Source organism: Hyperolius riggenbachi, chromosome 4, assembly GCF_040937935.1.
Source record: "Hyperolius riggenbachi isolate aHypRig1 chromosome 4, aHypRig1.pri, whole genome shotgun sequence".
In the NCBI taxonomy this organism is placed as follows: Eukaryota; Metazoa; Chordata; class Amphibia; order Anura; family Hyperoliidae; genus Hyperolius; species Hyperolius riggenbachi.
In genome coordinates, this window is record NC_090649.1 from 226853275 (window position 1) to 226879852 (window position 26578).

At 42.1% G+C, this 26578-nt stretch overlaps 1 protein-coding gene across 19 annotated transcripts in view; it reads right to left on the bottom strand.

Annotated features, from left to right (window-relative positions):
* The window catches only part of DST (dystonin), a 748258-nt gene that overhangs the window by 357604 nt on the left and 364076 nt on the right, over positions 1–26578 (bottom strand). For all 19 annotated transcript variants that reach the window (XM_068281416.1, XM_068281417.1, XM_068281405.1 and 16 more), the window contains one exon: positions 22043–22209. In XM_068281416.1, the coding sequence (XP_068137517.1) occupies positions 22043–22209 (167 nt within the window). The remainder of the gene's footprint in view (positions 1–22042; positions 22210–26578) is intronic.

The following is a 26578-nucleotide window of genomic DNA, read 5'->3' on the forward strand; positions in this document are numbered from 1 at the left end:
AAAGTGGTCATGGAATATTAATCGAGTAGGTGGGTATTATGACACCACAAGGGGTCTAAGCCAATAGTGGGGTCTGGGGGATGGCTAAGATGAGGTCACATTTAACTCTTTCCTAGTCAGTATTAAAGGGCTGGATGGGCCGACGGAGGGCACTCTGATTCCTACTTTCATGCTCTCTATCTGCTGACTGGAACACCTAATTATTTCCTTTCCTTATGTAATCTGATATAATGTATGCTGTACATAGTTAGTCTAGATATAACTTAGAATAGACATAAAGAGGACCTAATTATCTTCAGCAGGAAGGTAATCACGCAGCTGTAACGCAAGGCAAGAATCTGCTTGGCTAAGATATGACGAACTATATCTGTATAGTGAATAAACTCCTTGTACTGTATATTGAAGAAGCCTAAGAAAGTCTATCTCCTGCTTGCTGTGATGAGTCGTGTTTGCAACTCTTGCTGTTGAGTTTGCTGGTGCCGGAGCAAAAGGTGATTTATAACACAAAGGTTTTGTTGGCACACTGATGTGAATAGACTAATTTACATAATGAACCAATACTGTCTGCTGAAGGATTATAATGTTTGCCCATATACACTTTAACCTCTTTCTTACCTCTACATCCATTATTAAAATTTCACTTAACTTTAGCAAGTTTAGACTTCTTTAAAACAAAGTTATTAACGGCAAACAGACTAAACTTATATCAGTGCTCTTGCTTATCACTCTCACAAAGTTTACAATTACAGATGCCAGTACTTATAATTAAAAAACAAAACAAAACAAAACCTTTTTTTCTTGAGGCTCTGAACATGTTGTTCATATAATTATGCTTCTCTCTCTCCCCATATATGACAGTAAAGTATCATCATCAGGGACAGACCCAGACTCTGCTTCACTGTTACTTCTGAACTCTGTAACGTACTATACATGAATTACCAGGAGAGAAAACTGGTTCTTGATGAACACTTTAAAGATGCCTCCCAAGTTCAAGGTCTACACTAGGTACAATAGCGGAATTTCTAGGTTAAGCAGACAATACTATTTACCCATGAAGCTGTAAGGGACTTACCTCCGGGATCCAGCGACACGGCCGTCTCTGCCAAGAGCAGGTCGCATCCTGGTACTTCCGCATGTTGGCAGCCGTCCTCCGCTGGTGACGCGCGCACTGGGGATTGCTCTGCGCATACTTGTGGGCGGATGTCTCGCTCCTCTTGGCCGCAGTATGGTCTGAGGTGGCGACAGAGGTAGTGTCAGCTGAAAGGATAGTCAGCTGACACTTATGCATGGGTTTATTTGTATAAATATAATGGATGTTTTGCTGGTCAGTACTGGTTAGTCAGCTGACATGTATTGCCACCTGTGTCAGCTGATCTCTCTGACAGCTGACACTTAAACAGGATTAATGCCTGCGTGTGATTGGCTATTGTGTACATGTGGCTGGCCACTGATTGGATGCTATCAGTATTTAAAGAGACAAGCGAAGAAAAAGATTATGATATTATGATTTGTATGTGTAGTACAGCTAAGAAATAAAACATTAAGATCAGATACATCAGTCTAATTGTTTCCAGTACAGGAAGAGTTAAGAAACTCCAGTTGTTATCTCTATGCAAAAAAAGCAATTAAGCTCTGCGACTTTCAAAGTCGTGGAGAGGGCTGTTATCTGACTTTTATTATCTCAAGTGTTATTGAACTATTTACTTTTTCTCCGCCAGAGGAGAGGTCATTAGTTCATAGACTGCTCTGAAAGAATCATTTTGAATGCTGAGTGTTGTGTAATCTGGACATATAGAATGATGCAATGTTAGAAAAAACACTATATACCTAAAAATAAAAATATGAGAATATTTTCTTTGCTGCTAAACTTCTAGTAATTATTCATAGTACACAACCAATTCATTATATCATATTTTTTTTTTCGCTTCAGTGTCTCTTTAAACCTTTCTGTGACAGTTGCCTCTTGCCCGTGATAGCTCTAGATTGCTGGGTGACCTGTACTGCGCTGTCGTGTTATATTGGATTACCTGGATTTTGACCTCTGCCTGTTATTGGACCTTCCTTGTCTGCCGCCTGAACCCACCTCTTGCCCGGATTATCGTTACAACTGTTTGCTGCCTGGTTTGACCTCGGATACGTTTTTGACCTCTCTTTCCCTAGCCCTCCTGTACTGCAATATATCTGATCACCCGTGTATGACTGTGGACTGTTACTGGACTTTGCTAACTCTGAATCCTTGTTTGGCCTGGAAGTTTTTTCGCTCACCCTGCATTCAGCTCCAATACCTTGCACACTAAAGGCCTGGGTGTAACCACTCGTTCAAGGGGGGACGCGCCACATAGGGTGAAGCGTGTGGAGCTAGATTGGGGCATTGGAGCTGATTCGTGGGTGGATATTGCTACAGGCCTGACAGAAGCTAGCTAAGTATCACATGTAATTATATGAAACATCAATTAACCCCTTGCACACTCTCATATAAATACTCACTGCAGACCAGCCATTCAGGAATCACTATCCCTACAGCTAATGTCAAAGCAGAGATTGTAGTTTGCAAAAAAAAAAAAAAAAAATTATTTTGCATAGTCACATAAGCCATGCAGAGGATCTCTGGGTCAGTATGTGTCCTAACTCTGGCCCTTTTACATGCATAATGCAGCATGCAAACAAAGTGCATCTACCTATCAAAAGATTAGGAGCATATTTTCGAATGCTCCCCTCCTGGAGCAAGATAGTGCATCCTAACCAACCTCACAAGGGTGCTGCTATATACCTCCACTCGCCCCATACACACAACAGCAAGCGCTGTGTAAGTGATGACAATGGTTACAGGACTGAAAGCGAGAGAGAGAGAGGGCTGGTGCACACCGAGCGGCTTTTTGGGCGTTTTCAGATCCGCTTGCGGCTGCGGATCTGCTTGGTCAATGTATCTCAATGGGGTGGTGCACACCAGAGCGGGGGGCGTTTTGCAGAAACGAAAAATGCCTGGGTGAGGCATTTTTTGGATTGCGGGTGCGTTTCTGCCTCAATGTTAAGTATAGGAAAAACGCAAACCGCTCTGAAAAACGGCACTTCAGAGCGGTTTTGCAGGCGTTTTTGTTACAGAAGCTGTTCAGTAACAGCTTTACTGTAACAATATATGAAATCTACTATACTGAAAACCGCAGCAGCAATCCGCAAAACGCTAGCAAAACGCCTCATAAAAATAAAAAAAAGCGTTTAAAAATCTGCTAGCATTTTGCGGATCTGCTAGCGGGTTTTGGTGTGCACCAGCCCAGAGAGAGCACTGGAATTAACCCTGGCCCCATCTACAGAAAAGACACAGAATCTGGGCTCATCTCCATAATGAGAACACTTACAGAGGAACTCCAGTGAAAATAATGTAATAAAAAAAAGTGCTTCATTTTTACAATCATCATGTGTAAATGATTTAGTCAGTGTTTGCCCATTGTAAAGTCTTTCCTCTCGCTGATTTACATTCTAACATTAAAGGGACCCTGAGCAGTGACTGAAATAAAACGATTTCACTTACCCGGGGGTTCCTCCAGCCCACCGTAGGCTGTGAGGTCCCCCCGGTGTCCTCCTGGCTCCTCTCCGTCTGCCTCCGCCGCCTTCCATTACCGCCTTCCTGGATCCTCACGCATGGTGTCATCACGCCAGCAGCTTCGCGTCATCACGCCGGCCGGTGTGACAGGTCTGCCCATGTGCGGTGTTCTAACGCTAAACCGCGCATGTGCAGACATGTCACGCAGATTGCCGTGATGACGCGAAGCAGCCGGCGTGATGACACCATGCCTGAGGATCCAGGAAAAGCCGGCCCGGGTGCCTTTATTTCAGTCACTGCTTGGGGTCCCTTTAAGGACCTGAGCCCATTAATGCAGTTGTGTCCGCTTCTATCCGCTTTCAGCATGTGTAACATTGATGTGTAACTGAAAAAAGGACACAACTGCGTCATTGGGCTCAGACCCTTATCACATGGTGACATTTTTACTGCTGGCAGGTGATGTCACTGGAAAGAGATGCTGCTTGCTTTTTTGGCAGTTGGAAACAGCTGTAAACAGCTGTTATTTCCCACAATGCAACAAGGCTCCCACAGTGTGATGCCAGAACCATGGTCCTGACATCACAATGTGGGAGGGGTTTCACCACAATATCAGCCATGCATAGCCCCGATGACCCGTTTGTGAAAAGGAAAAGATTTCTCATGGGAAAGGGGTATCAGCGACTGATTGGGATGAAGTTCAATTCTTGGTTAAGGTTTCTCTTTAAATAAGGGAAATTGGAGGTGCTAAAAGGATGGTGGTGAATGAAACAGCAAAATCAATTAACCCTGTGTCTTCTGTTTCTTTCATGGAAATATAATACAGAGTAAACAATGATCACAGGAGTTTAGAAATGAATGATGGGAGGCTAGGTTCACTTTCATACTGTAACTTTGATTTGCTAGGTTCTAACATTGAAGAATATAGAGTTAAAAAAAGGATAAAAGTAAAGAAGTCTTTAATTTTTAATTATATCTTCTAATATGTACCAGAACTTGACAGATTTCAATTTTTTCCCAAACAAAGCATGGATCTGGATAGCTGCTCTGCTAGTCATTGTTCCTCTTTTTATGCTTCAGTTTCAGTGTACACAGCCACTTACAGCCCGATTCCAGGTTCAGCTGGTTGGCTACCCAAGGTCCATTTTTTAATTACAGTGGAACCCTGGTTTGACAGCAAAACTTGTTCCAGCAACATGCTTGTAATCCAAAGCATTCTTATATCAAAGCGAATTTCCCCATAAGAATTAATGGAAACCCAGTTGATTCGTTCCACAATCCAAAAACATTTATAGTAAAAAAGTATAAAATAAAAATGTAAACAAGGCTTTCACTACAACTAACAGAATCATTTCCATCTGTTGGCTCACCCCAGCCTTTCTTTTAGTGTGGCTTTAACAAGGAACTTGTCCAATGACAGTTACTTTTCAGGAGGCCATGGGAATGTGACTACACTCAGATTAACTACAATTGAGTACAATCCTGCAGCGCCAAAGGGAGAAGAACCATTGGCTCAGTTGTGATGAAGTGACGTATACTTTTTTTGCTTGTATATCAAGACGTTGCTTGTACTGTTTATGAAGTCAAAATTCCACAAACATTTTTTCCTGTATTGCAAAGCGCTCTTAAACCAAGTTACTCTCAAACCAAGGTTTTACTGTATAGAGATTTGGTCATATGACCACTCCAGCATCTACTTTGTGCACAGATCTCTGGGTCATGAGTCTGACTTTTCCAAAGAGAATAGCTCAGAAAGGGCTGCATCAAATATGATAGTGTTAGGTAATGGCAAAATCTCAAATTCATTTTCACTAACAAAAAATCTGAGCTGGTGAACCAAGGTGTAATATATTATAAAATAAAAAGTGCACACAGTCAGCTCATTCAGATACTGCTCTAACAGAGGCATGCCAAAAATAATGTAACCCACTGTGAGGATCCGCGTGGCTGCCTGCACAGACAGGCAGCCTTTTGACCACTGTTCAGGTCTGCATTCTGCAGGTCTCTGGAAGAGAGACCTTTTGTCAGTTGTGCAGCTTGCTGCTGAGGAATTTGCATATGTTTGTCATGCAGATTGCCTAGCCACATCCTTTGTGGGCTTGCTCTATAAAGAGCTATGTTTCCCACAGTAAGTTGCTGGTCATAAGGATTCTTCCTGTGAAACACTCTGGAGATTGTCAGCCTTGCTCATTGTTTGAAAGATTATCTTAAGAGTAATTCTTGGGACTGCACTCGGCAGGTTCCCTTGTGCAGTTAGCATTGCATATCTGTTTTGTTTGTCCTGTCCCTGCGGTGGTCGACAGGAGGTCGTTCTTATCTTTGTTCTTGGAGTATAGCTGGAGCAGCGGTTGCTACCAGCTATCTCCTCTACCTGTCTTGCCTGGATCGCACTCACCTAGCGCTAGTGCTGTGGATCCATCTAATCTCCATCTCTCTGTCTCCCTGGATCGCACTGGCCTCTTTCCGCTAGTGCTGTGGATCCTATCTCTCGCTTGTCCCTGTTTTCGTGTGTCTGTCTTGTCTGTTACGAACGCTTGCTGGAGGCTCGGTGAGGTAACCGTTAAGCAAGCGCTCGCGTCCTCTGTTTCATGTTTGTCTGTCGGTGGTTAGTTAGGCGTGCTTGTCTCTATTGTGCTTATCACGTGGAGACCGCGCATGAACGCGTGCACTGTTGCGAATGAGTGTGGTGTTCGCGTTCAGTTAGCGTTTGTTATTTTCCTTATCTCCTCATTGTATGATTTGCTGTGCCTTTGCTACTCTCATGCTCCGCCTTGCTGTAGCCTTGTGTCACGTCTGGCGATCGCACCTCTCGCGATCACGTTCCTACTTCGTATCTCCTGTGGTGTGTGCACCGTCGCGGGTTGGCGACTAGTTTGGTGCACACACATACAATCTGTCTCTGTGCTCATTCTCAATCGCCTCTCTTGCGATTGCGTTTCTTCCCTTCATACAATTCCTGTCTGGCGTCTGTGGCAGGGCAGAGGAGCTGTTCCTCTGCACTCCACAGCTCCACCTGCCGACAGGAATTTCCCTCTACAGGTGCATTGCACCTTCTGCTGGGTTCCCGCAAATTATACGCTTGTGGAGGATTTCCGCAGTGTCAGCGCACATCCTGTGCGCTGATCACGGAGAGAATTCCACAACCGTTACACCCACACTCTAAAGAACTAACAAGCCAAAAGCCTTTTCCAGTCCTCTGCAGTGATATTTGATTTCATACACCAGGGGAGAGGAAGCAGTGGTCATGTGACCATGGGTTCTACATTTGGCAGATTCATGTTATACACTGTTAAAATTTAGCATAGGGAAAAGGGTAGAAGTTTGAATGGAATTGTTGAACTTTCCAGGTGGATTTAAAATAAATAAATAAGTAACTGACACTTGTCAGTGCAGTCTGTGTTTACTGTTGTGGCTGGTAAAGCAAATCAGGAACACGGTGTACAATACACGCTTGGTTTGAAGTCTCTTTAGTCTTTGCCAGCATTATATGCAGGTCTGATTTCATACCACAAGTATTGTTTCATTCATGTTTTAAGTGCGCACATGAGCTCTTTGTAAGGGTCCCACACCCAAAAATAGTTCATGTTCCTTTTGTTTCTACCTTACCCTATACATCAAACAAGATAATGCAAACACGTTTGATTCTTTACCCAGAGTCTGAATACTGCTTTATTCATGGATACAAAGTCTGTGGTTGTGGAATAACTGAGATGAGAAGAATGGATTACGAAACTCTGGAATTAAAAGATATATCATATCATTTAAAAAAACATAGCAAATAATTATAGATAAAGCCATTCCATGTGGGCAGCACGGTGGCGTAGTAGTTAGCTCTCTCGCCTTGCAGCGCTGGGTCCCTGGTTCGAATCCCAGCCAGGGCACTATCTGCAAAGAGTTTGTATGTTCTCCCTGTGTCTGTGTGGGTTTCCTCCGGGCACTCCGGTTTCCTCCCACATTCCAAAAACATACAGATAAGTTAATTGGCTCCCCCTAAAAAAAATTGGCCCTAGACTACAGTACTTACACTACATAATATAGACATATGGCAATGGTAGGGATTAGATTGTGAGCTCCTTTGAGGGACAGTTAGCGACAAGATATATATATACACTGTACAGCGCTGCGTAATATGTCGGTACTATATAAATACTAAATAATAATAATAATAATTCCACTAAAAGGACATCAGAGGTGAAAATAAACGGATGAGAAAAAATGTATATATTTTTCTCCTAAAAATGACTTTAGATATCGCCCCAGTTTTATTTTCTTTTTAAATCTAGTTTTTATGGTTTCATTGTCTCTGCTCAATGACACCTTCATTGAAGGTTACCAGAGCTCAAATCTATGAATTATTGACCCTTTTTATCTCTTTCCTGCTCTCGGAAGCCATTTACTGTCAGGAAAGTGTTTGATGGCTGCAATTACTGATTAGTGGGGGTTATGCTATAGTCTGACTCAGTCCGACCATACCTGATTAACTCTTTCAGGCAGAAAATGAAAAAAGGAACACGGCCTAGTTATTTATGTGCTTGGCACTGTACAGACACATATCTATCTCATGTCACATGCCACCTTGGTTGTCCTTTAAAGCCTCACTCCAGGTACATATCCTTCTACATCTGTGTAGTCACACATTTACAGAACAAGTCCGTGTCTGCGTAGAAATTCCTTGTTTAGAGGATGCTAAATACATCACATGTAAAATAACTGCCTGTACTATAGGCTGCAATCTTCTCAGACAGAATCATATTGTACCAGCCCCCTTGCAGTCTGACCAGTGGATATAACTCAACCCACAGAGACTGACATCTGACTCTCTCCAACAACAGCACTTCTGGCCATGTAATGAAAATATCAAGATCATCTGTAGAAAGCCGTTTTCATACATGAAAGATAACATCTGAGCGCACTGATTCCTAAGTCAGTATAGGTTGTTTATATATCTCTGCCTGTAAATGGACTTTAAAGATGGAACCGTTTTACCTTTATGAGTAAACAAGGTGTTGGAGTGCAGCAGCATATTCCAAACCTCCCACTTCAGCCAGTCACCATGGAGACACTACCAAAGAATGAAAGATCCTAAGTGAGGAGGGGGGCAGCCAATCAGCAGAGAATCTAAAGAGAGGGTGACTCAAATCACCCTGAGCCCTCACTTACATAACTGGTGGTGTCCCTCGCTACAAAACTGGACACCATACAATCTGAACTGTCCTGTGTAAAGTACAAAGTAAAACAATAACATGCAGTCAAAAAAATCAAGTTGGTGCTATCAAAATTTCTAAAACTAGAAATCTAGAATACAGACTTGGAAGATGTAACCTCCGTTTTGTGGCATTATCTGAAAAGAAAGCAAAGGCCAAGAGTCTGAGGTATGTTTGAAGAAAGTTTGCAAAGTTTGTCCTTATACTATTTCTTCATAGACAGAACCCATAGGGGGCAAATGATCCATCCAAGTGCCCAGCCAAGGCCTTTGATTGTTATGAGATGGGCAAAATTGCAAGAGCACCAAGGGGATACACTGACTATTCCTACAACTGTGTAAAAGTATCAGTCTATCAAGATTTCTCAGATGAACTGGAAAACTTTCTGCACCAACTTTAGAATATATATACACAGACACACACACACCTCAAAAAAAAAAATCATAACCTTTGTTTTTAAGTTTTCAATAAGAGTGTGAAATATTCTCCACAATTCTTGCTGGTCAGTCTCATTACATTTACACATTACTGTGTTCTCCCCCCCAAAAAATGTCCAGCCGGGTGGCATGAAAAAGTAGCTGGGTGGGGCGATATGACAGAATGCAGGGCCGAGGTTCTCTGCTTACAACATAGGAGGTGAGCCAATGACAGCCGGGTGCTCACTAAAACTAGCCAGGTGGAGCACCCAGCTAAAAGAGCCTGGGGAGAACACTGCATTATATACCTTGGATGGAGTCAATGGGGGCTGGCAGCTACACATCATTGCAGTACATTATTGCAAAAAATAAATACATAATTTTTGAATTACTTGAGCAACATGGAGAGAAGCATAAAGCAGTGTTTCACGATTACTTTGTTCCATTTTACGTATGCTTTTACATATGAAGATGTGTATTTCCACATCTGAGACTTGCTTTAAAATGGCCTCTGAGCTATAGAATGTTGAGAATTACTGAGTGAAAATACAACCAAGTCTTACAACAGCAGTAAAAAAAAAGGATCAGTGAAAGTTTTAACCATGTAAGGTGTAGAAAGCATTTGCAGAAACAAGCCCCGGGCAAGAGAAGCATTACATGTGTGGATAGTCACTCATACTTCTACTTATTTGACAGTTTGGGGCATGCTCACATATCAAAAATGTTTCCTCATATAAGAGCTGCAGGAGGTCAAGAAATCTTATCCAATGGGAACAAATTCTCATTTTCACCTGCAGCCACAGATTTGCTGTGACAAATAGGGTGATCTGTGAATCTGACACCAGCTCACACTTTCAGAACACATTCAGATTCAGTTTAACCCTATTGCCTCCACATTCCTGCTTACGTTTTTCCTAGCAGGTGGTCAAATGAAAACAGCAGTACAACACTTGATATAATTTCCTCCTGGTAGTAATGTATGCTCTAGCATCTGGGAACCCCCTGTATTCCCAAAGTAAGCTGCAAAAGTGTTTGCCTGCAACAGAACTGGTGGCTCTTGCTGACAATTCTTTCTTTGTAACCAGTAGTGCCAGGAATTATCCCCCCTTCAAAAGCTAACATTACTCACAGGTACTAAATACTAGCTCACATGAGCTCCCTCTCCCACATCTAAATACCACCTCACTCAATTCAGCACTACTCCCCCTTTCAATCCTATAAAATAAAATAGAAACTCATAATTTACAATGAGGCCCCTAAAATCCAATAATGCAGCTAAGGGTGAGCTCAGCACCAAAAGATCTATGTCAAAAAGATCAAACTGGGATTACACAGAAAAGTGACTCATCTCTGTGCAGGAAGTACCTGTGGAATATTTTGTCATCTTGTTGGTGTACGTATTGTCGCTTCATAGTACAACGCACGGCACAAACTCCCCAACCTGCCTGTAGTGATCGGATTTGATTGCTAGGGCGTTGGTTTGGGACCTACCACTGTATAGATGCATTGCTGCGCTGTTGCCTAGCAATGTATCTGTGCTGCATTGGGGTCCGCAAACTGTGCGCCATAGCAATCACATCCAGTCGCTACAGACACACTGACTACAGTATGCTACATGCCCAACTAATGATAAAATATGACATGCATTATATAATTTTAATTAGGGTGCGCCAAATAATACATGTTAGTTTATCGATCTGTATTTAGCCTCTTTTTTTACATAAACCTGTGACCTCCCACACATGGTTGAGTAGGTGCAGAATAATGATGTGGCACTCCTGGTTTGCAGAGCAGAGATTCCAGAGGCCAAACACTCACAAGTTGCTAGGGCATAAACAATTCCTGAGTATGCCATCAGTAGATAATAATGTTGGACTTTGCGTAGTGCTAGTGCTAGCAGAATGAGTTTACAGCACTGACCCCCACTGGAAGTACAAATAAACAGAACATAAAGCGATTTTATTCAGCACCTGTACATAGATAATGGTGTTGATCTATGATCTCATATACAATACAATAACATTTCTATAGCGCTTTTCTCCCATAGGACTCAAAGCGCTTAGGCTCTCTCAGATTCAGTAATTGGTAGTAGGATGAAGTATTCACACAACAAAAGTTATATTTCTGCAAATGCCAAACTGAACAGGTGGGTTTTCAGTCTGGATTTAAACACGTCCAGCGATGGAGCTGTCCTGATCTGTTGAGGTAAGGAGTTCCAAAATGTAGGGGCAGCATGACATATCAATATCTTCGGCCACAATCAATAACAAAATATATTTGTATTTTTGATACAGATTTTATCTTAAGTAATTTTTTGTCAATATTCTATAAAAACTAGTTCTCTTTTCTTATAAATGAATATGCAATCCAGTATATGAAAATATGTGGGCAGTAATGATAGTTTGTTTATCTTCTCCTTATAGATGCATTGGTAGTGCAGTACGTGCTTTACCAAGACTGTGGGAAAAGTAAGGAATGCAATACCTTGGGGTATTATTATTTCATATGTATATAGCGCTGACATCTCTTAGAGCACTTTAAAGAATAAATAGTTTTGTCAATAACTGTTCCTCAGGGGAGCTCACAATCTAATCCCGTCCATAGTCTTAAGCCCCATCTACACGATAAGATTCTTTGTGCGATTCGATTACGATTCCATTTACAACCCGATTAAATGCGACATGTCCCATCGGGATTCGATTCAATTTGATTTGTCATTGCCCGATGGGACATGTCGGATTTAATTGGATCATAAATAGATGATCTTATTCAGCAGTTAAACACAGTGAAAAAAAAGCAAGAAGTGCAGGCTGCAGATCACAGAAATGAGCCAGCTTGAAAGTTTAAACTCACTTATTTCATCCTACTCATGCCAGGTCCCCACTCAACTATCCTGACTAAAGTAAGTCGGCAAGGGGCAGAGAGAGGAGGAGGGATGCAAGTGGCATTTTGCACATCTGCCAGGGCACTAGATCAACCGAGATCAACCATAAACATAGAGACAGTGAAAAGTTTATTTTAAACAAGCTTGTAGTGGCTGATGCTGCCATGAAATTGTTTTAACCATTTGACTGTTTTGGAGAGATACATTTCAGCAATAGCTGACAATGAATGGTACAATCTTGCCGCAAGCCATCTTGCCAATGGGAGTCAAAGGGTTAAACTGTTTTTGCCCATTTAGGCTCGTTTCCACTATAGCGTTGCGGAATCGCCGGCGAATCACCGCAGGCAAATCGCATGCGGGTGCGATTCCGCATGCGTTTTTTGCCGCGATTTCGCATGCGATTTCGCATAGGTAAGGCTGTATGCGAATTTAACCAAGTCACTGCCTGTGTAAATTAACATTAATACCTATGCGAAATCGCATGCGAATTCGCGGCAAAAAACGCATGGGGAAAACGCATGCGATTTCCCTATTAAATACATTGCGTGCGATTCGCCTGCATTCCACACGCAGGCGAATTCTGAGGGCCCTACCATGCAGATTTTTTCTGCACAGAAAAACGTGCGGGGAAACGCATAAGTGGAAACAGTCCCATCCACTTGTACTGACTGTGCGAATCCACATGCGGGCAACGCATGCGGATTCGCGATAGTGGAAACGGGCTATCAATATAAGTTGTTGCGTTTCTCCATCTCTCCACTAACAGATATCTGAACTTAATAAAACACTGAATTAAAACTTGCTCAGCCACGGTCTACTGCAGAATCTGCTATATGCTTTGTCACTGGGGCTGCCGAGTTTTGCCAGAAATTATGAAAATTACCTTACATGCAAATCTGTTTCTCAATGATACTGGTTAGTAATTATCAAAAACAAACAAAGGAACAATATATGGTATGTGCAGTGTAAAGATGGGTGGCATCAATTTAAACACAGACGCAAAAACAGTATAGTAATGCATACAATTTTATGCCATATATCCCTACAAGATTCTATTACAAAAATGCAGATCCTATAAGATTTACTGGATATTGGAACACTTTTTCTAAACACACTGACGGATTGTGAGCTCCAACAAGGAACAGTTACAAATTCACAGTGACATGACTATGGACTCTCTAAAGTGCTGCTCTAAAGATGTCAGCACTATATAAACACACCATAATACTAATAATAGTAAAAAATATATTGATCCTCCTCTGCAGGAAGTGATTTTACTGGTCAGAAAACTGTGCAGAAGAGAAACAAGTCAGTGTGTGCACAAGACACACTGGACAGTACAGCTTTCTTGCTGGCTCTGCTTGTGTGGGAGGAACTATACACTTTGTGAGCATGCACTGTTTACACTGCACACTATGTTATTGTACCTTGCCATTGTCATTCATAGCTAAAGGGGAGTGTGGATAGAGTACGTAATTGCTCCCTGTGGCTTGAGCTGAGGGTGCCATTACATATTTGCTGTAGGGCTTCATGATCTGTAGATAAGCCTCTGCTTACATACATTAAATATGACTGCTGCTTTTCGTCCTAGGACACTGAAATTCTTAGAAATAAATTGACATAGTAATTAAAAGCAACACTGAAAATCTCTCTCCTTGCAATCCCTTTAGGTCCTCAGCATAGTGAGTGCGTGTTTGTGCCTTCACTGCTCCATTCAGATGGAATGTGAGTCATGCACAGGCCTGAGTACATGGAACAAGTTTAAACACTGCCATCTATAAATGTAGCAGGCTCGTGCATTGTCAGAAGCCTATGGAGGCATCTGTTTCATAAATTATATACAGACGTTACCACAGAAAGAAAAAACACAGCTTCTGCCACATTAGAAAACACACAAAAAGAAAACAAGTACACTAAAATTATGCCTTAGAGCAGTTTACATAAAAATAAACACTGCAATGAATTAAAGTTAAACCACCTCACAATCCCCCTGTACACACCTTATTTACCTAACATTACACAATAACACCTTCTGTAATTAGTGCAGCCTACTGCAAGTAACAGTCATTTTATATAACTACCAGCCATCAAAATCTGTCACCAGAATACTAGCCAATTAAATCTCGGCTGTTTCGTAAGATTTATTTTTCTGTAGAGTAACTCTAACCAAAGTGTGAAGCCTCAGAGGTTTTGGATAACATGAGGAAACTTTAGACAGCAGGGGTTCTCTAACAGTTATTTTTGGGGTACACTACAGGTTATGGGGGAGCTCTGCATTACTGCATTTGTTATATTGGGGGCACTCTGCATTACTGCTTTGGGGGCTCTCTGCATATTTCTTATTTTGGGGGCCCTCAGCATTATTGTTTTGGAGACACTCTGCATAATGTTTATTTGGGGTCACTGCATAGGCAACACATAGGCCCTGATGCACTAAGCTTATCTCATGAGCTATATGTCCACTTTTTGATTCAATACACTTTTCTCCTGAGTTAATTACCAATAAATCCTATCTCATCTTATCTCTAGAGCACATTTTAGCACCTAACAAGTGTCACAGAGCAAATGCAGAGAAACGCAGAGTGGAAACCAATTACCTGAGTTCTGAGAACTGAATCTCTTCCCTTTTGCTTTACTGTATCCTTGTACAGCTCCTAATTTATGTACATCCTAGGTTCTCAACGTGTGGTACGGGTACCCCAGGGGGTACTTCTGATGGTTCCAGGGGGTACTCGGGTTTGATATAATTAACCAAGAGTACCAAATTTAGAGTTTTAGAAAATGATAAATCTTATTTAAGCAACACTAAATTCGTATTTTAGCTCATTAAAAGCTATAATAAATGCGTGGAAATTATTTAGAACCAATTATCATGTACTGTACTACGATTAAATATATATTTGTCAAGGGGTACTTGTGATATGTTTACTATACTAGGGGGTACTTGGTGAGTACAAAGTTTTAAAAGGGGTACATACCAATAAAATGTTGAGAAACACTGATGTACATGACTTGATATGGGTCAGGTGACACATCGGAAGCCATACAGAGGATGCAGCAGGCAGCTGTAGAAGTGAAGACCACCAGCGCTCTTAGTTCTGGTGAGGCCCCATTCACACTGCACGTGTTTCCATCCGTGTTTCGGGAACACGTGCAGGAGGCAGACACGCACGACATCAGACAGTGCATAGACAGCACTGTCTGATGTTCACACTGCATGCGTTCCGGACCAGTGCGGTCCGGGAACGCATGCTGCACGCATTTTTTGCTGAAACGCGTGGCTGACCCATTCACTTCAGGTGAATGGTATCAGCCACGCAATGCATAGAAACGCAGATGGCGTGCGTTCGTATGAATTGTGTTCCGAACGCGCGGCCATCCGCGTTTCATAATGTGAACGAGGCCTAAGTAGTTTCACACTGAGCACACTGCTCTGCATTATGAGAGAAAGGCAGAGAGGCACGCCCCCATGGCTCTCCCCGTGTACTACAAGTTGGTTGAGACTGCTGGTTGGTAGAGTCCCAGATAAGCCAAACTCTACTGTAGTGAGTTAATGTAAGTATTTTTTGACCTGCTCTGTGCTGAAAAGGCATCTTATTGATAAGGCATGAAAACATCTGAGCATAAACTCAGAAGAAACATTTAACAGATGAATGATTCACAGCAGCTATTTCTCATCTTATTTATTAAATAATATTTCAGCATGTAACAAGCACAAATGCCATTCAGAACAAGTGATCCTTGATTAAAGATATATATATATATATATATATATATATATATATATATATCTAGGTATAAAATACAAGTGTCCCGACACTTGCGGGCAGGTGCACGTGGCGGGCAGCAGTGAAAGACCTAGAGCCTGCTTTTAAACGGGCTTAGGCGGGCTTAGGTCAGCTAGTACTATATATATATATATATATATATATATATATATATATATACACATTTATTTATTTATTAGGTAATGAAAATGTATTATACAGATACAGTGGCTTGCAAAAGTATTCGGCCCCCTTGAAGTTTTCCACATTTTGTCACATTACTGCCACAAACATGAATCCATTTTATTGAAATTCCACGTGAAAGACCAATACAAAGTGGTGTACACGTGAGAAGTGGAACGAAAATCATACATGATTCCAAACATTTTTTACAAATAAATAACTGCAAAGTGGGGTGTGCGTAGTTATACAGCCCCCTTTGGTCTGAGTGCAGTCAGTTGCCCATAGACATTGCCTGATGAGTGCTAATGACTAAAAAGAGTGCACCTGTGTGTAATCTAATGTCAGTACAAATACAGCTGCTCTGTGACGGCCTCAGAGGTGGTCTAAGAGAATATTGGGAGCAACAACACCATGAAGTCCAAAGAACACACCAGACAGGTCAGGGATCAAGTTATTGAGAAATTTAAAGCAGGCTTAGGCTACAAAAAGATTTCCAAAGCCTTGAACATCCCACGGAGCCTTGTTCAAGCGATCATTTAGAAATGGAAGGAGTATGGCACAACTGTAAACTTACCAAGACAAGGCCGTCCACCTAAACTCACAGGCCGAACAAGGAGAGCGCTGATCAGAAATGCAGTCAAGAGGCCCATGGTGACTCTGGACGAGCTTCAGAGATCTACAGCTCAGGTGGAGGAATCTGTCCATAGGACAACTATTAGTCATGCACTGCACAAAGTTGGCCTTTATGGAAGAGTGGCAAGAAGAAAGATATTGTAAACAGAAAAGCATAAGAAGTCCCATTTGCAGTTTGCCACAAGCCATGTGGGGGACACCGCAAACGTGGAAGAAGGTGCTCTGATCAGATGAGACCAAAATGGAACTTTTTGGCCAAAATGCAAAACGCTATGTGTGGCAGAAAACTAACACTGCACATCACTCTGAACACACCATCCCCACTGTCAAATATGGTGGTGGCAGCATCATGCTCTTGGGTGCTTCTCTTCCGTAGGGACAGGGAAGCTGGTCAGAGTTGATGGGAAGATGGATGGAGCCAAATACAGGGCAATCTTGGAAGAAAACCTCTTGGAGTCTGCAAAAGACTTGAGACTGGGACAGAGGTTCACCTTCCAGCAGGACAACGACCCTAAACATAAAGCCAGGGCAACAATGGAATGGTTTAAAACAAAACATAGCCATGTGTTAGAATGGCCCAGTCAAAGTCCAGATCTAAAGCCAATCGAAAATCTGTGGCAAGATCTGAAAACTGCTGTTCACAAACACTGTCCATCTAATCTGACTGGGCTGGAGCTGTTTTGCAAAGAAGAATGGGCAAGGATTTCAGTCTCTAGATGTGCACAACTGGTAGAGACATACCCTAAAAGACTGGCAGCTGTAATTGCAGCAAAAGGTGGTTCTACAAAGTATTGACTCAGGGGGCTGAATAATTACGCACACCCCACTTTGGAGTTATTTATTTGTAAAAACTGTTTGAAATCATGTATGATTTTCAGTCCACTTCTCACGCGGACACCACTTTGTATTGGTCTTTCACGTGGAATTCCAATAAAATTGCTTCTTATTTGTGGCAGTAATGTGACAAAATGTGGAAAACTTCAAGGGGGCTGAATATTTTTGCAAGCCACTGTAATGTATGAAGAGTATAAGAGATGGCTTAATAGAAAAGTTTAGGGCATCAGGGCCACAGTGAGGTAAATAGGATTATTTATAATATATAAATATATATATTTTTATAAATATATAAATATATTATTTATTGACCTGCTCTTTTTAAAGGCGCATACACACATCCAAGAAAGCGCACATCCAACCCAACAGCATGACTGACCACAAAACAAAGCCATTGCATGACTTGTCAATACCAAAAAGAAAAAAAACAAACAAAAAAAAACCCTCTGCACTCTTAATCTAGTAACTTGTTCACAATACTGATAAGGAAAAACATTGCATCTTATTTCTCTCCTAGGTGACAACTTTTCACCACTTTCCAATTGAAAAAGTACCAAAAGGTGGGTGTAAAGGTACTATTCAAATTATTTTGAGTATTTTGTTGCTTGCTGGTGCATTAAAGGGCATTTTATTGACAAATTTGAAAATATCACCTAGGAGAAAAAGTTAATTGCATATGGGCCCATATCTCTAAAATGACACAGTGATTTAAAGAGACATACAACTACATTGAGATAAACACCACACCCTAACAAACAAACTTCACCTTCACACAATTCTGTCAATGTCATCATGTAATATTCCATCCAAGTCAAAATATCCAAGAGAGCAAAACAATGCAGGTAACGACTAGACATAACACTTACACTGCCAGGGACCGATACGTTGTCATGGGTGTAAATATATATTATATATATATATATATATATATATTCATTAAAGAGCTGTGTCTGATACAGCCATTCAATTTGATAACAATGTAAAGGTGTGTACACACTTTCAATTAGTGTCCCCACCAGGATTAAACTTGACATTTTGACTTAAGGTGCCCATCAATGACACAATTTTGATTGTACAATCTTACCACTTCTGTGTAATTTAAGAGACTATCTAATGTATCTGTTCAAAGTTTTTTCACTCAGTTGAACCTTCCACTACACTACAGATTTGGTAAAATTGTTCAATCAAAATTGTATCATGAATTGACACCTTAAAGAGAACCTGAAGTTACAGGCATATATACATGCTGACATTTTAATTTTCTTTTAAACAATACCAGTTCCCTGGCTGTCCTGCTGATCTTCTGTCTCGAATACTTTTAGCCATAGACCCTGAAGAAGCAAGCAGATCAGATGCTTCTGCCTAGATTAGCTGCATGCTTATTTCGGGAAAGATCAGCAGGACTAGCACACAACCAGCATTGTTTTTTTTTTGTGTTTTTTTTTAAATATGGCTGCCTCCATATCCCTCTCACTTCAGGCTCCCTCCCTTAAGAAAGTCCTTACAGAATGCCCTACAGAATGAATGTCAAAGCTCCCATTTTGTTTTATATGCATTTGCATGCCTAGGACTTTATTGCAGACAAGAATGCGAGCGAAGTTACAGGTGACGAGGGCCGCACAGTGACCTACCGACACGGAGACATCAATGGACATGCCAGTCTATGGAGACTTGCACAGTACCTGTGATGCGATGGAAATACTCAAATTGCCGCAATGCCAATGCAAAGGCTGCAGCGCATTACCACATCGCACCTTATCGTGCAGAATAACTGTAAAACCAGCCTAAATCTACAGGCAGTGACAGGTGGATGCAGGATTTTGAATTACAGAATTTGGAGTGAAGGACCTGCCCTCCCATGCAGCACAGGTTCATGCTGTCTAGGGGTGGTACTGTGAATGAACTATGGAGGCTCAACTAAACACAACTGATATTATTTGAATTCATGTTAAATGAATTGGCTTTGGTACTATGAAGGCAATCACCACATGATGATGTGTCACACTCTGCTTTGCCCTTTTGTAAATATTTGTTCCAAATTCCTTTATGTGACATTGCAGTATTTTTTTTTTTAATCTTTTTTCAAATAAAAATTCTTTATTGTGCAAAACCATCAGACATAAATAAGAAAGGCGAAAATGTCAAAACACAGCCATTTTCCTACACGCAGAAAAAGAAAAATGACACACTGTCACAACAAGCATCTGACAGATACATTGACACACTTGGTATAATATAAGGATAAACGTCAATAATTACAAAGTAACAGATGAGCAAACAGAGGAAGTAAAGGCCACAAACAGGTAGTAAACACCTGTTATGCCGGGAGAAAAGGAGATTAAAGAGGAACTCCAGTGAAAATTATAGAATAATAGAATTAAGAGGCTATTATATAGGGGGACTGTTTGGATTAAGAGACTAGATACTCTAGAACCCCGTGGGATGAATAGGGAGTATGATATGCAACCATTTATGTAATGTATTATCCTCCCGTTTTTCGCTATGTGCTGTCCATATAATGTGCCTACATTGACATTTACTCTCGGCTCCCTTCTATGCTTGCACTACCTGACAGCGCACGCTTTGAGGGGGGCGGTTCCGGCAGTGACTCCTGCAGTGTTTCTATCATGTGGGTGGTTTGTTTACATCTCACCCACATGGTGCTATGACGCTATTGACCCAGGGGCGGGACGCTTGCCGCCCTGAGCCGACACTGTCTCCCATCTGGTCCGCCTCGCTTTGTAGGCGGTACCAGTATGACGACATCTGAGACTGTCGGCCTATTGGTCGGCGTCTTGACACTGCGGGCTGAACTACGGATGCCGCCGCCCTTCTCTGCGCAGCGCTTTTTGGGTAATCCATGCCAGCACACATTAGAATATTAGGAATTAGGTTCCCCATCAGGTCCGCTCTGAGTAGCGGATAGGGGATTGGTCGCCATAGGCGTACTCTAATGTGATTGGTTCATACTCCATGTTGATGTACTATTTAAGTGTGTAACTGTTGTGATTTTATTTAGACACGGACATTCACTTGAGAAAGGAGGATATCCCTCCGAAACGTCGTGCTTCATGTCTATGTGTCTTTTTAACCAATAAAGAGCATAATTAGTAATCGATGGTGCCGGTCTCCATACTACTACTACAATAATTATGTATAAATGATTTAGTCAGTGTTTGCCCTTTGTAAAAGCTTTCCTCTCCCTGATTTACATTGACATTTATCACATGGTGACATTTTTACTGCTGGCAGGTGATGTAGGTTGAAGTACATGCTGCTTGCTTTTTTTGGCAGTTGGAAACAGCTGTAAACAGCTATTTCCCACAATGCAACAAAGTTCGCAGACAGGAACCTGCCAGGAAAATGGTCCTCAGTCTCCTGTGGGAGGGGCTCCACCACAATTTCAGCCACACAGAGCTCCCTGATGATCCATTTGTGAAAAGGAATAGATTTCTCATGTAAAATGGGGTATCAGCTACTGATTGGGATGAAGTTCAATTCTTGGTCACGGTTTCTCTTTAAAGTGAACCTCCAGACTAAAAATCTACTCAGCAAAACTGAAAAGGCTTGGCGTTTCTTTAAGTTTCACAGCATCAAACCTTTGTTTTTCTTATAGAAGTCTCATTTTTAGCTACATTTTTAGCTAAGCTCCGCCCCATCAAAGAAAACTGCCCGGGCTTTTTCCCCCTGATGCTGTGCAAAGCATGATGGGATTTCCTATGCTGTTATTCACATTGCCTAGCAACTGGGAGGGGTGATCAGGACACAGGACAGTTGGAACTGTGTCTCATGCTCCCTGTCACCTTCTTTCAACCAAAAAGATGGCTGCCCTTATGAAATCACAAACCTTTGCCTGTTCTTTTAAAACAGGGTGGGTAAGAGATTATATTACCTATCTATTTTAATTAACATAAATAATGTAACTTAATGACAGTATGTTTGTTTAGGCTGAAGCTCCTCTTTAATCCTTCTAGTAGGCCAAACCTAACAATACAACCACATCAGGTCTGTAGACCCAAAAAGCCTCTAATCAGGTCTAAAAAGTTCTACTAATAAGTGTAATGAAAACAACACTTTGCAGTAAAGGTACATACACACGTCTGATTTTTCCAAATGACCGGTCGTTCGGACCAGTGGTTTGGACATCAAATCGGGCTTGTGTACAAACGACTGGACGTTTGGAAAAATCAGGTGTGTATGTACCTTAAGGTTCCAAAAGTTACAGCACAGTACCAAGTTAAGCGGCTTAAGCTTGATTGGTTGCACTGAGAACCTGCTCTATTTCTGCTCCCATTTTCTGAGAGGCTAGGTTCACAGTGGTCAGTGGCATGTAACACATGCATTATAATGACTGAACTGCAATGGAGACTGGACATAGACTTTAAGACAAAGCCTGGATGCAATGAATTACAATAATGTGATAAGTTACAATGCAGCACTGTGAACAGGCTCATAGACTTATATGGGCAGTGAGATGACCCAAGTTCCCCTATCCATATAAAACTGATCATACCGCAGCACAAAGCTGACCACCTGCAGAGTGCACAGCACAAACACATATTCAGATACAGTCAGCCACTCACCTGTATCTATGAATGATGGCGTTAAAGAGTCGTCCATCCCGCCAGCATGTTGTAAAGTTTTCACAGCGAATACCACCATAGCCTTCTGCAGCTTGTTGTGTCCAAAGAAGCAGCTTTTCTTTGGCTGACATATCCTCTGATTCTCCAGTAACATGAATGTCAGAAATCTGCAAAACAAAATAGAAACAATCATAGCATCATGTATTTCACAATCATACATGCAGCATTAAAAAAGCCCCAGCTGAGGAAAAGTTTTGTTTGATGCATTTACAGTTTTGTAAAATTAACTGCAGTTTTTTCAAAACAATAAAAAACAATGTCCTGTACAAGTTCACAGATCCACTGAAGACTCCTGTTGCCTGCTGCCTTTCCCCTAAATGTGAAGCTATGTCTCCCGATAGGCTCTGATTTAGTGGGAAGGCAGAACTTCAGCTGACAGAGAAATCACTTCCCCCTTCCTGTCAGTGAGCATAAAGGGAAAGGGCTGGTTCACACTAGGCGGATGCATTCCGTCTGTTTTGCATCCGCTTGCAGCAATTTCACCATCCGCTCTGCATCTGCTTCAATCACGTGCCCTGCGCCGATCACATCCACCCACACACATCGCCACTCAGTCCCTTAGTACACAGCCCAAAGGCCAGTAAGAGCAGATAGGAGACAATAGACTAAGTCTCCCTAGCAACAGAGAGAATTTTCATTGGTCCACCATGAACCAATGAGCATCCTCCCTGTTGCTGAGGATTCTCATTGGTGCATTGCAATCCAATGGTGATCCTTATGCTTCTGCTGACCAACTGGCTGTGTACAGGGACCAAGCGGTGGCAAGTATTTTGTACATAGGTACAGAGGCGCCAGTAGTGTAAAATGTTATAAAAGTTTTAAAAATAGGGAGGTTAGCTATGGACTTACCTCCCCAATGTAGACACAAGATACCGTTTATTTTCTCAGCAAAAAGTTTTATTCACATACTCCAAAAAAATGCAACGCGTTTCATTTGAAGAGCCCACTTCATCAGGATATAAATGTGGAGTATAATAGCTCATGTGACCAAGAGATCAGCTTAGCGCCTCTATGAGCAAGTATTTGTCACAGCGGCGATCAATACGGGTGAAGCGGAGTCGGCAACTAGCCCAGTGTAACGATCGGTGGGCGCAGAGAGTATCTGATTACCGGTGATCTGCAGTATCACCGGAAATACAGATATATACCAGATTATAAGTGATCTGCAGTCTCACCGATAATCCGATATACAAACTAACCTCTGTTCACCTGAGTAGAGTGTAGTGTTTGGTGTAACAGTATCACTTTGAGGACTAGGCCTCAGTGCAGCAAGGAGTACTACACAGATTCCTTCCGCAGACCTGAGCTCTCCAAGACGGGAGGAGTCAGACTGACAGTAGGAAGGATGTCTGAAAGTGACCCTCAGGAGAAGGGTCGCTAACAGAGCGAGGAACCGCCTCCAACGGTAAGGTCGGTTCTCGAGGTCGGACAAGCCAGGTCGTATACACACGGACAGATAAAGTACAAGATCAGGAGACAAAAGGCGGAGTCTAGGTACAGGCAGGGTTCGGCAACGGGGTATCAGATATATCGAGGTACAGAATCAGGAGGCTGAGGCGGAGCCTAGAAACGAGCCAGAGATCGGCAACAGAGTATCAGAATTATTGAGGTACAAGATCAGAGTTCAGAAGGGTAGTCAAGGCAGGCAAAAGTCATAACAGATAATCACAATCAAACTAGTACTTTAGCTATCAACAGAATCTAGCTAAGTGTAGGATTACAGCTCCAGCTGGTCCCGGCACACTTGCGGATCTGACTACGGATCTGGGTGCTCCCACATATGTGATCGCACGCCAGACAAAGAGCAAGTGAACAACCAGCAGTATATATACTCTAGGACCTTTCCAGGACCTCCCTAATTGCTGGTCCAATGGGAGCAGTGGAATTTGTCAGCTGACCCAGCTGGTCAGCCGACTCCCTTCTAACTGCTATTTAAACTCTGCCTCTGTGCTCGCGCGCGTGTAAGTCTGAATCTTGGTGGACTATCAGTCCCAGCCACACCAGTACTGTCTTGCAATGTATCCAGTGAACAGAGTGCGGGAGCCGCCTCCAATGCGGATTCCGCCGTTCCCAATGCGGATTCCGCCGTTCCCAATGCGGATTCCGCCGCTCTGCCTAAGCGGCATGCAGCGTTTTTTCCGCGTTGTGACGCCATGCTGGACGCGGAAACAGCCGCCTCGCCTTGAGAGACAGCGGCTTTTCCGCGTTTCATCACACCCAGTTAGACACTATCCGTTCTCATGAGCTTTCATTGCATACATTTTCCCGTCCGGTCAAATGTGAAAAGTTCAGACTCAACGTTCCAAGTGGAGACGGATCCTATTTTTAACATTAGGATCAGCTTCCTGCGCTAAGCGGTGCTTAAAAAACATCACAAAAGGGTAAGTTTTTACAATTTTTAATCAAGTGTGAACTGGCCCAAAGAGTTTCAAGCTATTTGGGTGTGAGTACACAGCTATCAGTCACTGAATGCTGCTATTCCACACACTACAACCCTTTTTTAATGTACTATTAATAGTAATTCAAAATAATGTTTGATTTCAAATGCATAAATACAGCTGGCGCTTCAGTAGAGCTTCCATATGCAAAGATGTTGTTCCAAGTCTTATTTCCTTGCTGTAGGACTTCTTCCTGCAGCATTTTGTGACTCACACTTTTAAACATCACAGATGTCCAATTTACCACCTTTAGCGGAATATTCAGCAAATACTGGTAAAATTACAATACCCAGGTAAGAGTGGCAATTTTAAAAGGTACTTACGCCAGCTACACAGCACATGTTGTGCACGGTCTGTTGTCCGAGCAAGGACCCCGTTATTTAGGCAATGCAAGTTTGTGCCGATTTCACATGGTGCACTGCATAAGATGCTTAGGGATGATCAATTTGATGCAAATAATTTCTCCTTACATTTAACTTTCATGTAAATTATATGCAGCTTGAAACTGGATCAATAAGAATAAAAGTTCGTGCTGCATAACATGTACATGAAATTTGAATGCAAGGAGAAATCATGTCATTGATCATCCCTAAACTAGCATAGCTACTGGTAACATTTCACCAAAGTGTGCTGAGCATACCCCTTAATAACAGCCTCATTTCCACTCCTGGCCTGTTTACCACAGCTTGGTTGGAGGTAATACCTAGACATATTGCCAACCTGGCAATATTATTGGAGCCAAAAGATCTTCCTACCTATGTTATTTAGGGTCAGAGAGAGCCAGAAACATCACTACTACTCTGCTAATGCTGGAAGGAAGAGGCAAAGTTTCATTCATATTTATGCTTTTACTATCAATTTGTGCTGCTTTATTTACCAATACTTATAGCACTAAATACCAACATTTTCTTAGTACTATAACTACATCCAGTCAGCCAGGTAACACACATATCTGTGTCCTATTGTTGGTGTTATGCTCCCACTGGAGAGAGCTTCCCATGTATCCTATCTCAGGCACACTGCGGTCTCTAACACTGGCATGGAGTAAGCTGTTGGCATGTATGCCGAGGCTTGAGTATGTTCCAAGTCATTGCACAAATGATGCATACATGTAAATTGCCTAAAGACTCACGCACACTTACACATCTACGAGGGACTGTCATCCACCAAGGATTGGGTCTCAATACCTCAGACAATAATTTGGAGACAAGATTGCACAGATGTGTGGATAGCCTGTAGGCCAGCAATACATTCTGTTGCTATGGCCGGGTGGAGAAGAGCTGATGGCACGGGCACATGACAGGGTGTCACTTAGCATGTATGGTGAGTAAGAAAACCCTGTGCTTGGTTGAGTCCTTCGGCCAGGAAGACCACTTGCTGGCACACAAACATATCAAAGGGCGCCTGGTCAAATAAGCTCGAGGAAATGCCGACAGAAGAATATCAGTCATTTTACTGATATTCTATCGCCCACTGTAACCTACTGTAGTTCTCACACTAACCCTCTTCTGCTACCTATACCTATAACTAACCTCCCTTTTACTAGTCTTACCACTAACCTTTTTTCTAATAGATGACCGACACTAACCCCTCGTCCCTATGACGATTACACGGCCCCAAAATTCACAATTTACCTGAGCAGCTGTAAAGCCACAATACACCTGAGCATCATAAAGCCGCTAATTACAGCAGCTGTAAAGCAAACAAACATTTTACCCAAGCTGTTTAAAAGCTGCTACTGACGGGGCTCAAATCAGCTAGCCAGAGTTCGGCTACAGTGGCGGCCAAATTACTCACCTGGCCTCACCATAGCACCTTTATTTTCCAATTGCCATACATTTAAACTAGTGCTGGTAATTATGCAATTCAGAGTTATTAAAAATTATTTTAGCATTTCAGTCCAGCAGAGAAATTCCAAAAGCAGGCAGTTTAGAAGTCTTTTGCTCGAAACCTTGCCAACAGTACTTTGTATACATTCCTGTCTGCCTGCTTCGGAGCTGGTGAAGAATAAAGACGTCAGCCTCCATATTTCTTCTCA